The sequence below is a fragment of the Cavia porcellus genome, unplaced genomic scaffold (genome assembly GCF_034190915.1).
Source record: "Cavia porcellus strain 051 isolate PalLab524CR breed Dunkin Hartley unplaced genomic scaffold, mCavPor4.1 scaffold_11, whole genome shotgun sequence".
NCBI classification, from domain to species: domain Eukaryota; kingdom Metazoa; phylum Chordata; class Mammalia; order Rodentia; family Caviidae; genus Cavia; species Cavia porcellus.
This window is the reverse complement of record NW_026947494.1, coordinates 15,878,632-15,897,396: the sequence shown is the minus strand read 5'-3', so window position 1 is coordinate 15,897,396 and position 18,765 is coordinate 15,878,632. Positions and strand designations below refer to the sequence as shown.

At 34.4% G+C, this 18,765-nt stretch overlaps 1 protein-coding gene across 5 annotated transcripts in view; it reads left to right on the top strand.

The window, feature by feature from the left end:
• Cdh18 (cadherin 18) overlaps positions 1–18,765 on the top strand; it is a 582,140-nt gene that overhangs the window by 299,515 nt on the left and 263,860 nt on the right. For 4 of the 5 annotated variants that reach the window (XM_063258009.1, XM_063258007.1, XM_063258011.1 and 1 more), the window contains exon 2: positions 18,275–18,721. In XM_063258009.1, the coding sequence (XP_063114079.1) occupies positions 18,494–18,721 (228 nt within the window). In that variant the 5' untranslated portion in view covers positions 18,275–18,493. Of the gene's footprint in view, positions 1–15,885; positions 16,061–18,274; positions 18,722–18,765 lie in introns of those variants that run through there. The other variant, XM_063258008.1, reaches the window with a different exon arrangement.

The following is an 18,765-nucleotide window of genomic DNA, read 5'->3' as shown; positions in this document are numbered from 1 at the left end:
GCAGGTGGCCTTCCAAGAGACAGGTCCAGAGCTCTCAAGTGAGATCAAACAGGCTGCCCCTTCCCAGAGAGAGATGAGGGCCTGTACACCTGCCACCTCGTTCCTCCTCCACCACCCCCATCCGTCACATTGAAGAATAAAATACTGAATTGACTAGCGTGTTCTCACAATGGGCTTCACTGAATTGAACAAAATTCAATATTGAAATGAAGTTTGACTCATATATTTTAAGTAACAAAATTTATATATTTTGTACATCTGACTGTAGGCTGTAGCTCAAGTGGCTTTTTTAATTGGAAAAAAAATCAATGACAAAAAAAAATTAAGTTGTTGCAATTATCCTGGTCTCACAATTGGCATTTTACATATATTGTTTAACTCATCCTTCTTCATGATTCATATGTATAGATGCCACTTGGAGTTCCCATTGAGAGTGTGGCTTTATTCACAGGTTTCTATGCAGATCATTTGTTTTGTGAAATGGCTCAAGGAACATGATTGATGCAGGCAGAAAAGGAAGCCAGTCTAAGTGGAAATTGTGTAGGTGGTCACAAAGAAACAGTGACAGTTTTGTGCATACAGGATTTGAAAGGCAGGAATATATATATATATATATATATATATATATATATATATTTTTTTTTTTTTTTCTGCAAACATTTCCTCAGTGGTCATTGGCTGCAGCTCCTTCCATGCCTAAGTTTGTCCTTGTGAGGTATTGGCCTAATTGCCTTCTACAGAGTCATATGAATAAGTTACAAAAGTATGGGATAGAAAATGTGCTATATACTGAGTGTCTTAGGCAAAGTTTTTCAGTGGTTATAGCCAGACACACTTAGTGGCCACAAGACAGCTATTCATAAAGTTTGACTTAAAGAATGCAAAGAAGTGACCTAAAAATTGTCTGATTCATTCAGGGCTGTTTCCATGAGTATGTGACCAGCTCAGTCACACAAGGTCTTGTGTACAGAAGGGTTCTGCGATGAGGATTTAACACTTTCTGGACAGGCTTCCCCATAATTCCTTTAAACTTACATTTTGTAAACTGTATGGAACAATAGAGTATGTGCCCTAACTTGGCATTTCACCTGGCATGCAGTCTTGCTGGTCACCAGCCCCTGGGATCCTTGAGGGCACTCCTTTTTCTTTGGTGCACTGGCCCAGAAAGATTGTATTTATCTTCTTCATCTTGAGATCTAACCATCATCTCTTAGACGGATTGACCAAACTGCATTGATATGTGGCAAAGGGACAACTCTGTCCTAGATGGCCCACTGTCATCTTTGGGAGCTGTGCCTGGTCATGAGAAGGTGGCCGTGCAGTGATTCAGTTTCAAGCCCACACATGGTGTCCTGTGGGGAAAGAACACAGCCTCAGTCTAGATTTCTGTAGCAGTGACAGGGGAGTCTGCTTGTTCCTCTGAATGCCTTCACTGCAGGTGTCACATGTGTTACTCAGAGTGAAGGAGATTGTCATCATTTAGCATTCCTCCCCTTTTGGGTGGAATCAGGGGGTTGGAAAGGGAGACCGACTTCTCAGTTAATCATGTTTCCTTCTCTCTGTATCTGATTTTTTGACATCTAAGTCATTGGTGACGAAAACAAGAGCAGTGTTTTCAAGGCCAACATATTCCCACAGAAGTAAAAGACTCGCTGCACCTCAAGGACAAATTTGCAATCTCAAGGTCTTCATTCCCCTCACCTCCGCACTCTCTCCTGTGGTCCTGTGTGTGCCACCTCCTCCTCTTGGCAGCTATGAGTAATACATTATCATTTTGATGGCAGGCATCTCCTGATTCTGACCTCAGCATCCTAGAACACAAAAAATTCTAGGTGCATTTTAATTCACAGCGGTGGGGACTGGACACATTTTAATTTACTGTTCCCTGCATTTAGGAAGCATCAATAGGATTTACTTAAGTCTCTTGCTTAAAGTCACCTCTGTGAAGAGTCCTGGCTCAGATTCTTGCTGAGTCATATTGTACCCCGAGGTTTTGTTCCTCTTAGAACAAAGTACCTGCAGTACTCAATTACGTTCAGAGAAGAGACAGCTATGTACTCTGAGTCACCTACCATTAAGCCTGACTCCCTGTCTTTGAAAATAACCTTTATAAAACACCATTAATCTTCCACTGGTAGTGAGGTGATATACTGGATTGTTTTTTTGGTGACTTTGGATCTTGTGTTAATAACCAGTGGCTTACAGCATAAGTCTCAATGGACAGGAAAAGTTAATATAGATTTTTCTATTTATATGGGAAGAGTGTGTTTAGATCACAAAATATAGTACAATAGACATTTAGAATATCTGACAGACCACTTTTCTTAGTACCCACTTAAATATCTATTTTATGACTGGAGTCGTGGAACACCTAAAACATAGTACATTGAGGCAGGAGGGTTATAAATTCCTGGACAATCTGGATTACATAAGAGACCCTGTTTCAAAAACAGTGTAGTTTTAACATTTCAACTTAAAGACCTTATTAATCAAAGGATTGGAATATTCCAATGACTTGTTTCACTTTAAAAACATAATTATGATGCATTATCATATATTAATACTGTAAAATTAATATTTGAATTTTAAATAGTGACTTTTCTCCATGAGCCATGTCCTTTGGTGGAGCTTAGGCAAGTATTTCTATTTAGTTCACCGATTTCTTCCTGTTCCATAAGTATATCTATTCTACATCTTCAAAATCCAAGTATAACTTTCCTTCTATTACCTGACATTCATATCTTGAGCCCAGAGTTCTATATGGGTTGTTGGTTTTTAGCCAATTCATTTTTAATGACTAATGAAATAGATACTGTACTTCTAACACATAGCAACTGGACCTTATACAGTTTAATATCACCACCAAAGTAATACAGTACCCCAAGCAATTTTCTCTGGTTTAGTAAACAGGAAACAAACGTCTCCAATTGTTCACCTCAAAAACTGCTCCTATTGTACATCTTCCCTATGTATTTTATCAACAGGCTCATGATATAAGGTTTGACTATCAAAGCAGATCGTATCTGTCCCCTTTCACTCTCTGAAGTCCATGGTCCCCTTATATCTATCTAGTCAATTGGTTCACACATCTTTTCCTTTGTACTTTCAGAGAGGAATCTGAACAAATGTCAGTGACTGACTATGTTAGAAGCAAATCTGCTTTGCCCCTCTTCTTTGCTTCAAGCACGTCCCACACAGTGTCAAAAGCAAAGTTTGTACTGAGATCCTTGTAATATGTGTAGCTCCCCCACCTCTCTGATTTTATCTCCTTAATTATCTCTTTCCAAGTGTCCCACCTCAGCCACTTCCCTGCACCTGTGCACAAACTCAGAGACTTTGACCTTCTCATCTCACGCTGGCTGTCTCCATCCGGGTATCCATACAATGAGTGCTTCACCTCTTGTACCATCCACACTGATGCCAAGAGAGAAAATAAACCGTAATAGTGATTTTATGCTAGTATTTTGTCCAATGTGAGTTAATTAGCTACTGCTTGTAAAGAACAAATGCAGGAAACATGGGATCCTCTGTTGCTTAAAAAGTAAAGAAAACACTGAAAGGCTTTCTCTAGAAATATTGTTGTTATGATTGAGTAGGTTTGTATATTGCTTCTCTTTTTGAACTAGTGAAATACCATATTATTTATTTGTACTCAAATTTGACTAAGAGATAGAATATAGGTTTAGTCCCGAGATCAGTCGGTATGCTATTTCACCATAACTTCAGAGGTTTGGAGAAAGAATAATAGGAGGGAAGAGGTGAAATAGTACTTTAGGAATCTAGTCTATCAATTTTATTATGCTTATTAGGAAATACTTGGAATCTATTTTTTTTAAATTGTTCACATAGGCTAGGTTTTAAAAAATAGATTAAATTCAGAAGGATTATGCTCAATGAAAATCATCTGAAATCACACTGGGTTTTTTGTTTGCATTTTATTTTATTTCATTTCATTTCAGTTTATTTTTAGAATTGGCCTTGAACTCACTAGTAGCCTAAGCTGGCTTCAAACTCACCACAGTCCCCTGCCTTAGCCTACCAAGTGCCAGAATTTCAGGTGAGCAGCACCACACCAAGCATCACAATAACTTTTTTGAATGTCAAAAAATATATCTAATTTCCTGAGGCTCTGGAATCCTTTCATACTGAACACTCAAGTACTGAGACTTGGTAACAAACCAGATCATAGCTATGCTTTATAATTAGAGAGAGAAATCAGACTAATAAAAATGTAATCATTTTTTAACAAGTAACTGACATGAACTACAATAAAATTGTCTGAAAAATATGTGCAAATTGTTTTACAGTACTCTAAAATTCAAATTATGAAGAAATCAGTGGAAGGTACTTTGTAGTCATGAGCTTTGGAATACGTTTTGAGGACTCATATATGTAAAATGAACAAAAGATAAAGACAAAAAGCATCAATTGTGGGACAATTCAGATGAAGGAGACTCCTCTTGTAAATACTGAGTGCAGAGACAGAACTGAGCAAAGGTTCTGAGTGAGGAGTATCAGAAAATAGTGCCAAGGTCTGGAAGAAGGTGGGGATTCTTTATTGTCATTCTCTTCTACAGAGTGTCACACTAGTCCATCAAACGGGTAACATTATGCTGATTGGATAATTGAACAAGGGCTGGCAAATACTCTGGGCTTATAAGGAGCATTTGCATGATGGACAATGGAAAAAAATCCAACTGTAATTGTAGGACTCTCTACCTCAATACAGTTTTTAGGAGTCTGGTGTGAGACATATGGAGATAGCTCTTCAAAGGTGATGGGAAGTTGCTGCATCCACCCCTCTGACATCAACAAACAGCCCTATGTCTATTAGGCAGGTTTAGAATTTGGAGGCGACACATTCCTTACTTGGCTGTAATACTCTGGCCCATTTGCTAACTAAGAAAGCTGCTATTTTGAGTGAGACCCACAGTAAGAGAAGACTATGCCTGATGTCCACACCACTACTCAGATCGGTCTGTCATGTGTTCCATATGACTTAGAAGGTCCAACAGTACTTGTCTTTCAGTGGGATAATAGGGTGCTTTCTCCAGGAGACTGACAGCCTCTCCTTAGATAAATCAGTGGATATTCTTAGGGTTTTGGAGCAAAGCTGTTTATGTCTACCTTGGTAACTAAATTTCTGTAGTACTCGTCTTTCCAACAGCGGAAACAAAAAAACAAAACAAAACAAAACAACAACAACAAAAACAGCATTCACAATTTAAAGTCAGTCTTTCACAGATTCAGTCCGTAGTTGGCTGGATGCAGTGCAGAAGCATCATGACAGAAGGGCATGGAAGAGCAAGATGCTCAGGTTCTGGTGGCTAAAAAGCAATAGGGAAATGATGCTATACAAAGGGATGATGGACCAGATTCTGACACTCAGGACAGTACCTATAACCCACATGATCCACCCAGAAGTGTGCCGATGCATCAAATTCAGAGGCAGAAAACAAAAAAGACTAGACTCTTTCTGCCACCTTGCTATATAAGGCAAGACACCATGCTTGATATTTTAGTTAACTGGCTCAGACATTTAATTTATGCCATGATTTTTGTTATGAAGTAAATAATAATTGGGAATTCAAAGCTATTTAAAATTTTGTGTCTGTGTTAGTGTGAATTCTACTTTCCCAGTAACCTGATTCATTCTTGCCATTAAAGCTTTACCAGGAAAATATATATGAATCTTTCTGAGGACTTCAGTCTTCCAAATATAATGTATATGTATATGTATATGTATATGTATATATACTATAAATGACATTATTTTGATAATGATAACCTATTTTATGTGTGCTACAGATTGTGACTTTGTATTACAGAAGTTAAGATTCAGAGATGGGAACTTACTAGCTGTATAGATTTCAATGGTTATTGATGGTAGTTGGACCTCAACACAAAATTTACATTTCAAATGAACTTATTTTTACTTTTGCTTTCCACTTCTGATTACTTACATACCTAATTCAACTTTCTCAACTGTAAAGTATTATTTTATGAATTTCAGAATAAAGTATTGAGTTGGTGGTTTCATTACTTTGTTAGCACTGCACTATCGAAGTATCATGCCACAGAATGAATGAATTACTTAAAGAGAAAAATTATATCATCACAGTCAAAGCATTTAAATTTTTCAAGATCGAATTCTTAGAAAAGTTGGCTTCTGACAGTGGTTCTCTCTTTGACTTGAGGGTGGTGCCCTTTGGCTGCCTGTTCACTTTGAAAAATAAATTTCTTATTCTTAAAAGGACATCAGTCAGACTGAAAAAGAGCCCAGGATGATGGTTTTATTTTTGACATAATATTAAATTTAATGAGTATATCCTAAAGTCACTCACATTCTGAGATAGCAGATAGCAGATACTTGATGTGTGCATTTTGAGGAGATACGATTCAGCAGTAAAAGTTGCCTCTTAATAGCTTTGTATCCATTACCACAACTTCAAGGTCAGTATGATTCTGAAAAACCTAGCTTTGGAAATATGAAAATGCAATAATAGAAATGATAATGCAAATGTATAAATGTGCTCAGTCTTGACATATAATAGCTTATGATTATTTTAAACATGATAAATAGGATACTCAGACATCTCAAATATATGAAATGCTATGGTAGTACTTCATGATATTAGTACATGTCATAACCACTTGTAGAAAACTTGGCAATACACTTGCACCTGGCTGTCTCCAGATATTTTTGAGGGCTGAAGTGTGGGCTAGCAATTTCCATTCCGAATGAGGTTATAGTTGAAGCTTTGTTGGACATGTATAGAAGTCAACTTAAGAACTACAGGTCCTATGTGTACACATTGACTTGAGTTAATTTTTATGTTTTTTCCTCTGAGGAATGTCATGACTTCATTTAGCATGCTTATGGAAAAAAAAATGGAAATTTCACAGAATTAACGCAGTGTGCTTCCCTTGGCATGAACTCAACAAGGGCAATTCTTCTTAGTAAAAAAAATAGTAAGACCATTTCTTACCATTATCCCCAAAATCCTTCCCTTTGTCTAGAAATTGCCTTGAAACTATCTTAAATGAGTTATTAGCTGAAAGATATAAGTTTTCTTTATTCAATATCTGATTTCCCAAATATGGCAACTTTTTAATCTATGCAAGAGATGATAAGATCTTTTCTTGTTGTTATAATGGCACTAAATCAACATGGAGTATTATCTGTTGTGGCTAAAAAAGAGAGTGATTATTAAACCATTACTACTGGAAGACACTTTGCGTGTAGATGTTAAAGCACAGCTGGCAGCGGCTCCCTCCCTCATGCACCAGATGTTCCGGTTCCTGTCGTTTGCTTCAAATTATTTATACACATGAATGGGGAAACAGAAGGCAAAGGAGGTGACCAAAGTCTTCTGCTCCAAATTGTGTTAACACTTATCAAATAATATAATAATATGTCACCGCCATTATGATGAAAACTTAAAAGTAAACTTATATACTGGAAAATGGCTCCTTTCTATCAAATGCATTCTACATGGTTGCTACTCTCTCCCAAAAGGAGAAATACAAATGTATCATATATATTTCCAAAAGGTTCATATAAAAATAAACAAAATTGAATGTTTGTTTTAAACTACCTTAAAAATTGAGTAGAACACTATTCATGTGGCTCTGAAACTTTTAATAATATATGTCAGAAATCATCTAAGGAATTTTCTTGTATTGTATTTTATGAAAATGATACAATTCTTTCAACTAGTCCTTTGTAGCTCAACACTTATAGATAAATATATATTTTGAGGGCTGGGGGTTTATGCCTGCCTTGCAAGAATGCGATTGTGTTTGATCCCCAGTACCGACTTAAAAAAAAAAAAACACTAAATATATATTTTGATCAAACAAAACCACACTTGGAAATAAAAGTATGCATTGCTAATTTTTACATATATCTTTTCCTTGGTATGTGACTAACTGTTATAAAAACATTTCTCCAATGCTATGAAAAAATGTTTGGATTACATTTGATTTTTGTTTCCAGTGCAAATTGATAACACTTTGGTAGCCAAAGTAGAATTTATTAGTCAGCAAATAAAAACTTTATAATATTGAAAGAAATACTCAGCTTTTTCTAAAAACAGAAGCTTCTTTTACATAACCCTAGGCCAAGTGTAAGAATTCACATCTTTTTCCATAGTCTTGCAAATCATTTATCATAACTTTAGCTTTTTGAGAAAAATCTTCTCAATAAGAAAATATATCTCTAAATAGGCATAAGCTGTATATCTCTAAATGTGAGTCTAGTTAATGGCACTCTTAATATATTTATTTATTTATTTTTTTATCGATACTGAGGATCGAACTCACAACTGCCTGTTTGAAAGGCAGGCGCTTATGCCACTGAGCTAAATCCCTATATGTCAAAGCCTTCCTGTGCTGTGCTCTTTCATGGACACGCTTAACTTTGAACTGTGGTATCTCTGTGTTTTCAGCACTTTACCAAATCTGCCTGTCAGGTTCAGATGTGTAGAGATTTGCAGATTTCCTGACTTAGTTTTACAAAAACACTTTTATGATTATTTGGATTTAGAAAGAAATGCTCCCACATTTCACCTTCACAGATGTATAAGCCCAGAACTGTAGTTATTCTGATCAGCTGGTTTATGCAATCTCAGTGCAGTTCTCCAGAGACAGGTTATTGTCATTAAATTCACTCTTTGTGTGATTCTGGGAGAATTCTTGAGGTTACTCCACTACTGATCGGAGGGGATCCTTTGATTTGCTGCTACCCTCACACTCCCTGGCTTACAGAAAGGTGTTACATATGAGTGTGAACCGTCACCTGCAAAAATGCATTTTATCAAGATTTACTTCTAGTGATTCTACTTGCTTGTGAGATATTTTTTGAGTGATTTCTATTTTTTTCCTTTCCATGAGGCAAAATAAAAGCTACATTGTTTCATTCCTGCAGACTTTAGGAGCCCTTATTGTTTAATTTAGATTCTAGACATAGATGCTCAAATGAACCAGACTCATGTTTGTGCATAAAAATCCTAATTCACACACTGAACAGTCAGCCCCTGGTGGACCTGTGTCTCTCTTAGGCTCAAACTTGCCAATGTTAAATCAAACATTCAAACAAAAACAGATTAGTTTGTACTGAAATGAAAGCATATGTTTCTATGTTCATGAATACACCTTTGAATAAATAATTATGCATTATTATTGTGAAATGTGTCAGATAAAACAATGAAAAAAATTATTTGTGAAATGTGTCATATAAAACTTTGTGATAAAAACACTATGAGAATAAGATGGTTTATTGTAAAATTATCAATTTAGATTTATCATTTTATTTATCACCATTTGTTGATACAGCTTTAAATTATTGTACTCATATCCAGAACTATGCATTTGTTTCAATTTTAATAGAGAATAGAACTTATAACTAAAGAGGAAAAGATTTTTTCTTCTCCATCAATGCCGAATTTTACTGTTTTGGTGTATTGATGTTTAATGTAAATAGTTAAAACTTTTATAATATGAGAAAATAATTGAACTATAATAACATAAGTATATTCACAATCAAAATATTAGATCTTGAGGTTACATTACTAATTTTGTGGAAAAGTAGATATGAAAGCTTCTTAAATATTTCCAATAAATATGTGTCATTAGAGGAGTTTTTTATAGGACTTCAATGCTGCAATTATAATAACAATGTGGAAGAATCCTCATGTAAAAATATCTAAAAGTTATCTAAAGGTACTCTGGAGAGCATCTTGTAGTTTGGTTTTGCATTTTGTTAATTTTATTTTTCCTCATCAAAATTTTACTAAGTTATACTTTAGTAGACAATAAGAGTTAATTGGAATATTCCACAGGGATTTTATTACAACCAGGAGACCATTCCTTATTTCTGTCCTTTTAAGTGATTCTGTTATGCAACATATTACCTACTTTACTCCCTAATTGCTGAAAACCATACAGTTGTATAAACAGGATAATGCAATAACTGGAAATATTTTTACCAAATTGCAAATGAAATCTCAACGAGTTTCCAGATAGTAAAAGTGAAAATCTTCACTTTCTAAACTCTCTCAGAAAATGAAATACTTACTAGTTTTCACTTCTTTTACATTTCCCTAATTAGTAACGTCTTGAAAATAATTTGGTTACTTTTCTTACTGTAAATCAAGTGACCTTACTTCTTTCTAGCTCATTGATGGTGGTGATGATAGCCATAATCATCTAGATGTTAAAGAGACAATGGGAACAAAACCACACTAGGAAATGTGCTCCTATGTTGGGGGATCCATGGCATGGGAGGTAGATATTAAGGGAGTAAGGAATTGAAGACTATACTAAAAGAAATCTGTCAATCCACTAATTAAAGAATTGTGCAGAGTTAAAATATGACACTTCCACAGACATAATATAAATAGTCTCCAGAATCACTGGTCGGGCCAGATGATAAAGATCTCTTTACAGAGGATGCTCATTTATGTAGACAGAAAAGTGGGCAGTTTTCACATAAGCCAATATCAATACCAAGTAAGCAGGAGCACACAGAAATGGGAAGTGGTTTTCAATTAAAGGAGCTAGGAAATCTCCAAAAACTGACCCTAGAAATGTAAATATATGAATTATCTTCCAGTCTTAAAGCAAAAAGAAACCCCATAAACATGCTCTCCATGTTCAGATATAACAATGCATAAAGAAGGCAAGGACTTGAACACAGAAGACATATTTATAAAATCAGGAATCTACTATATGCAACAAAACTGAAAAAGAAAAAACAGTCTCAGATGTAAATTCACGAAGGGCTCATCACTATCACCCCAACCTTACGAAAATTATGAAAGTAATCCTTGATTTGCAACGAAAACATGCCAGACAGCAAGAGAAAATATGAAAGTATAAATGTTACTAAAAAGAAAGTTCAGAATCTGTCAGAATAATTCATGTACACTTCAGAAAAAAAATAGTACAATGTTCTCTTCAACAGATCATCTTTCCCTCATATGAGGGACCTCAGAGGGTACTGTGTAACACAGAAAATCCACTACACTGCCAGCCCTTAGCGAAGAAATTGAAAATGCATGTGTGGTGATCTCAATGACCAAAGTTACCCAAGCAGCAGTTTGCCAGACTAAGAAATGTCTGAAAGGTCATGACCACTACTTTGATCACTTTTTGCAATTTTAGAGATGAAAGTAACTCGTACTAATGTCATGATGTGAGTTTGAGGTGAGCCTGAGTTGCGTATGCAATAGCAAGTGTTTTCAGCACTGTGGAAAACTGAAACTCTTGTACTTCAAGAATGTTATAGAGGTTACTCAAGACAACTGAAAATACAGCTACCCAGTGATCCGACCATTCCAATTGTAAGCCTTTATCTAAAGTAACTGAAATCTAGATCCAGGTGACATGTGCATCTCCATGCTCATTGGGACATTATTCACAATAATCAAGGGGCAGAAATAACAAATTTATCAATACATCCATGAATAAATCAATCAATAAATTTTGATATGTACATAGAAAAGATAAAGAAGTTAAACATAGTTAAAATATGCCATTTAAATCAATTATATTCAAAGAAAGACAAAAGGAGAAAAAAATTATGGGAAAAAGGAGCCAACAGTTGCAGAGAAAAAAACAATAGCAATGGTAATTTCTTTTCTATCAAATGTTAACTTTAATCCCATGACAGTTAAAGTCCTTATTTTAAAAAAAACATTGCTTGTAATCCCATCCTTTCAGGAGGCTTAGACAAGGAGGATCACGGTATATGACTACTTTATATGGCTCCTGAATTTCAGGTTATTATCTGTTTTGTAGCACTGAGCACATTAATTTGCATGGAATGAAGTTCAGTAGACACCATTTTATTAAATATGTAATGGGTACAGCAAAAGGCTGTCATATTGGATCTGCAGTTTGTTTTGCAATGACACTAGTGGATACTATTAAAAAGAATCTACCCATGTTACTCTTTTCATTGACAGTCTCAGTTACTGCATATCATTTGGACTATCATTTTAAAATATTTATTACATTAATTTAATGTTTATTAGATTATATATAAATTATTACAAAGAGTATCTCATGCCCACTCTACTCCAAATATTTTAGGAAAAATGAGGAATGCACAACCACTTGTAAAGATACTTATACCTGGCAAGATGGTCCCATAAAAACATTGGCAGCTCCAATCTCTCCCACTCTTTTTTTCTAAAGTATGTATTTTAAATAATTCTATTAGTACATGTTTGTAGTCTATAATGTTTAAATTCATGTTAGGAGACACATATGTTTAACATTTTAATCTAATAATAAAGTATATTCTGAGGCAGAAGATTTGTGACAACACAGACACCCTCTACTCTCAGTCTGTTTTTCATTTTTCAGCAGGAAGGAATGTTCTGAGAAATACTGCAGTTAGTGGCCACAGTATCCATGTTTTTACTTTACATGGTTCAGTGACCATGGTGAATTCTATTGTGTAAATATTACCGAAAATTACAGAAAAGCATAGTGCCTGAGTTTTGCATTGTAAACGTAAGGTGTGGAATGCCCTGATCGAGGAACCCTCGCTCTTTTTAGTAATGAGCCCAAGTTGATGGGAAGTGAGGTCAGCTGTTCAAAGGTGCAAAAGAAAAACCTGAGTTTACTTCTTTTTCATTAAGTGGTTAGAGTATTTTATTTAATAAGGAAGAAAATCCTCTCCTGAAGTTGTAAAGATCACCACTGATAATGAAAATTCTATCTATGAAATTACAAAAATTTTATTAGTTTTACTGGCACAACTCAGACAGCAAGTTATAGGAACAGTTTATGATAAGTGCATAGTTACGATGGAAAAACCATTCAACTGTGGTTTAGGGCTATCCATGGTTTCAGCCGTTCATGGGAGATCAGAGAATACATCCCCTGTAATTATGGCATGTGCATAGAAAGAATAACTTATAACTGAACACAGTATATGCTGTTTCAAATTAGACTACTGATGTACATTTAGCTTCATAATTCAATAGCTCATTTAATTACTTCTGCATTAAAAGGAACTAGTCAAAGCATGCTTTTATAGATGAAATGGAACTTTATTATTCAGTACTTATCTATATTTGATTCTGACAGGTTTATAAGTGAAAGGCTTGAGTATAATAGCCACATCAGAGCATGCTTTTAAAAAGTTTTGCTGTTACACGCATATTATAAATTTGAGCTTAGTCTCTGAATATCATTCCTGACAAAGAGTCCATAAGTAATATGTCTATTTTCTATTTATTTATTCCCTCATTCAACAAATGCTCATTCAATGATTAAGATATAAAAAGCAATAGACTTGTAAATGGAGGAATTGCTGCAGAACATTCGAGATGTCTGCATCAGACACAAAAGACCTTGCAGCCCATGATAAGATTACAATTTCAGATACAGATTGGGAAAACAACACTTACAGGAAATTTAGATGAGGTTCCCTACAACTCCATGTGATTTATGAACATTTGCATTTTTAACTACACAAAGCCTATTTAAGTCAATTTACAGATGGAGGAGTAAGAATAATGTTTAACTTCCTTTCACTGACCAAAGCAAGCTACTTAGCGGTGGGCCATTTGGAGAGACAAGTACACTCTCAAGAGGTGTCCAGATGGAGGGACAGGAAGCAGGTGGTACACACAGCCTACAACAGTGTACAGCATGGTGTTTGCAAAATATTTGCAGCACTCGCCCAACCACACAAAAAGTTAAAGCCATTCTCAGTTAAGGAGAGCTTGTACTAACTGTGCTTGCAAAATACTATTATATTTGCAGCAGACTTTCGGAAGAAAAAATCTTCAGTGAATGATAATATTAGTGAGACTCGGAGATGGTAATACTTGACACAATTTAGAAATAAACTACTTGACGTAATTTAATAGATATTTATGCTTGAACACTTGTTATGAGAAAATAGTTTATTGATATAAGAAAAACTTTTAAAGTTGTGGAGAACATAGTTAAGATAGAGAGGTAAGGGGAAAAAGTTAAATGAAAAATTCTGAAGGTAATATTAATGAGCTGTGAAAATAAAAATAGGTTTAGAACAAAAAATACTACAGATATTAATCCCTGGATTCTGCAAAAATGGATACCACATCTCCAAGTTTAGACATTAAAAAGATTGATAGAAAAATATGCTGAATGCTGCTGACACATTTAATCCAATGGAAAAACAAGCTAATAAAATAATGTGTGCTCTCACCCCTCTTACTCACTGGATCTAGGACAAAGTGACTTTTGGATGTCCATACAAGTTATAAGCTTTGAATAGTTTCAGGACATCAAGACTGCTAGGTTAATGCAACTAAAGACACTCATGAAAGAGAATTTACAGAACTGCTGCAGAATGTGGCAATAAAATGCGATAACTGAGTTTGATGCAAAGGGGAGAGTTTTGTGTAGAATTAATGACAATGAAGCTTTTATAGTTTTTAAAATTAAACTCATGTCCTGATTTTGATCATGCTTAATAGAGTGAAAATTTATGTACCTCCGAGCAATAGGATGCATGCCTAATGACATCATCATTCCCAAGGATGTGCTTAGGATTTCTAAATTCTTCATTATATTTGAGGGAAAATGAACTTTTACTCAGTAATGGTAATTTAAACTTATATAAGATCTTTGAAATTCACACTTAGTATATCATGTTTCTATTGACCTAGAGGTGTGATGGTTTTTAAATAACTCAGCATGAAATAGATCAGTCTTCTTATTTTCAAAATAAGCATCCTCGTAAGATCATCCTTATTATCTGATGAGTTTTTAGATTGAGTTCTGTTGCAATTGGTACTTCTAGGTTGATTCCCCAATCTGTGTTTGCAATGTCAATTTACTTCAGAGGATTCTCATAACATTAAGGTTTTCATAATATTAGATAAAATTATGGAAGGGCTAGTACAGAATAGTGCAGAATGAGACTCAGACAAATGTGTTTAAAATACATAGTTATACATATAACACTTGAACATGTTTTAAAAAATTTAAGGGTTTATTCTTTCTGAAATTAATATGTTAATCATCTCAGTGAAAATACATCATCCTTCTACTGGCACATACTGTTCATAGATATTCTGGACTTATTTGTTTTCAAGTTTTATAAATAAAGAACCCATTGCGTAAGAAATTCTGGGAAAACACTGGCAAGAAGCAACAGCATTGGGCATGAAGATGAAAATCCTTCACATCGAATATCATGCTAACTAGGCTCATAGAAAGAGTGCCGTTATCAAGAGCTATTAATGGTTCATGGTTGGATCTTAGATGATCTGAGAAACTCAACATAACGAGTTCATTTGGAAATGATTCTCAGTTCATAAATTCTTATGCTGTTTAACATGCTTAAAGATAATGCAGTGAAAACTTTTTAAGAGAGAGGTGAAATACAAGTGTGATTATTCGCTACAAAATGAACATTACAAGTTGTCTCTGCACATTGAATTAGGTAATTAAATTTTGTTCTGAAAAGTGAGCATGTAGAAGCCAGAGATTAATATGAGCAAGGAATATTGGATTATTTGGTAGGAGTAGTGAACACAAAGGAGAAGCTTGTGGTACAGATTATTTCACGTATTTCAGCTTTGTTAGGCACATTCCTTTGGAGTAACATAACAGCAATTATATTTATCAGAAGCAGTTCTTATTTTGAAATGTCAGATATCCATTTTATCCATAGAGAGTAGCAGATAAATTTTTCTGGAGAATATTATTTGCTATCAAAATTGACGAATGTGTACAGAAACAGGTTTGGGAAAAGTAGTATTCAGTGTTGTTTAAACACCCGGAAGCAAGATTGAGTCCTTATGGCTTGGATCTGTACTGTTAACTGCCTTTTCTTTCCTTGAACTGCCACTGGGTTCTGTCATAACTGCTGAACTCCTGGTTAAACTGGACTTTGAAACCATGAGCAGTGCCGTGAAAAATCTCAGCTCTCCTGACACTCATCCATCACTGGCTTCAGGATGTTGGAATATAATTTGCATGCATCTAAATTGGCGTATGTTCTAACAGGACATAGAAAGAAATTAATTTTGGCTTCAAGTGCTCAGTGGTGAGTTAGGACTCTGTTCATCAGATTGCATATATTTGAATTTTCCACGAAAGATGGCAAGATGTTTGAATGCTGCTTAGTAAACATTGTTACTATCTACTCACTACATTGGTCTTAATATGTGGTTTATTTTATTAAATTGAATGTGAATTCACTTTCACATATGGAGGGCAAGATTTCTTGCATAAAGGAGGAAATTTCATAATTATAGCTTTATCCTGCAATTTTATAATAAATGAAATTATTTTCTAAAGTACAGTAGAAATGCTTACAGTTTTTTGATCATTCTACAATATCAAATTTATGACCTACACTTGTCATAATCGATTTACAAGCATATAATTCATATATAAATTGATATTCTATTTTTGGAATGACAGATCAACATTGTAAACAAAGAAAATAGTCATTGTCGATATCAGAAACGCATTACAAAAGCTTCTTTCTTCACCTTTTGCTCATGAATTATGCTTTGTTAAATAACTGTATAAAGGGCAAAGATGTTAATTTCATTTGAAAATCACACCAAATGGTGAGAAAGTATTAAGATGACAACACCTGCTATATATTCATGAGGTAGCTTCTAAGAAGTATGATGAATTTTTTTTTTAATTAATTACTTAAAATTTAGAATTAATTGACTAAAATAAATATAAAATGATACTTTAGGTAGACTGGGGAAAGTATTGAAAATAATTACTCCAGCTAAGCATTTGAATAAATAGACTCAAAAATAGTACAGAATGAGACTTAAACAATTATAGGATTCACATAAGCACTTGCTGCAAAAGTCATAGTAAAGCAAAAAGTAAGAAATTTTGATTTTTAAAAATGTTCCTGTTCTTATGCCATATGGACTTAGAATGATATTGTTCTGTTTATTATAGTAAGACAGATTATGACTCACTTTAAGTCAGTGAAGCAGATATCTTCCATGAAATATTTTAAAACTTGAATTTCACTTGCATCAGATGCTTAAAATGAAATTTCAAGTAAAGTGTACACAATTCTTACACAACAATTAAAGTAGTTTATTATAAACTCATTTTTGGAAGAAGATGCTGATAGAAAAGAATATTCTGTAGGAAAATCTTGTAACTTTCTCAGCTTCAAATCTGAAACAAACCACTGTTATAGATATGTAAATAAGAAATATGGTATTATTGAATAGCAATGTTTTTAAATCAATTACGTTTTCCTATAAACTATTTTGTAATTCATTTAGTTATTATGAATAACTAATTTATGCTAATTTCCAGGAGTTACGTTTATGAAGTTAGAAATGATGTATCTAATTTTTTAAATAATATACAGGTTTCCTTGAATCAACATCATATTGTAACACTGAAATGCAGTATAATTACAGCAATATTTTATGCAAAATATTGTGTTTAAACTAGAAATTTGAGGATTAACTTTGCCCCTCACTTATTTCCTAGACATGTTCTTAAAATTTTAATGTATTGTGCAGCTATACCAAAACATATGTCCAAAACCTCAACATTATCTGTAGAATGACAGTATTTTTACCTCTGTTTTTTTGCTACTATATTCCCCTCCTTTATCTACAAAGTTGCTAGAATTGTGTGAGCTAAAATTAAAACTTACTGATGATATTCCTAAAATTGAAACTCCATCTTGCCTGCATATGAAGTTTACACTGTAGTTATTTTCAGCAGAAAATATCAAAATGTATGCAGTCTATGAGAGATCCAATGGACATGCTTACTTACATTCCATTACATCTATCTGTGCCTAAAGACTGTAGTAATTTATACATCTATATCTATATTTATATATCAGTTAAACTCTTTTCACATTTCGTTTTTATTACTTGTCAAAAACTTGAAGTAATTATTAGATTGATAGTGTAGTTCTGAAAATATTCAGGGAGTATTTTGTGAACACAGAGTGAATCACATGAACTGTGTGATTCATGTGTACTGTTTGCCACAAGTTTGTATTATATGTTAGAACAACAGAAAGAATTATATGAATATCCATATATGAAACTGAAAACTAACAGTGCAGGCAGAGAAGTACATTTAAAAAATATAAGAAAACATTTTTGTATTCAGAAACAATTTTCTTTGCCTATAAACATTATTCTTCCAAACAGCGTACTTTGATTCAAAACAAGTAGTTAAAATTGACGTGCCTTATAATGCTTGCATACTTAACCAATTTTTCCATTTGTGTTCACATGCTGTGAAGACTTGGAATCAGATGACTGCAACTTTGAATCTCCAGGTGCTTCAGGATGTAAATAAGTTCTGACATTTCGCCAGTGGGCAGTTAAATCATGGACACCAGAAACAGTTTACTTTGGACTGTCCTTCCGAAGGATGCTCTGGCTTCTCTCTTGAGCGCTCACTAAGCATCTGTAGCTGACACGAAGCAAAAGACAACTGTGAACTGGAAAGTGATCTTACAATGAAAATTACGAGTACATCTTGCATCTGTCCAGTCCTAGTGTGTCTCTGTTTTGTGCAGAGGTGTTATGGAACTTCTCACCACAGCTCCATCAAGGTGACCAGAAACCAAACCAAGCACGGGGAAGGTGAAACCGAAGTCCACCACCGTCCCAAAAGGGGATGGGTGTGGAATCAGTTCTTTGTTTTAGAAGAACATATGGGACCAGATCCACAGTATGTTGGAAAAGTAAGTCCTTTTTTGTTTGCTTTTTCTTCTCCTGAGAAACTGTG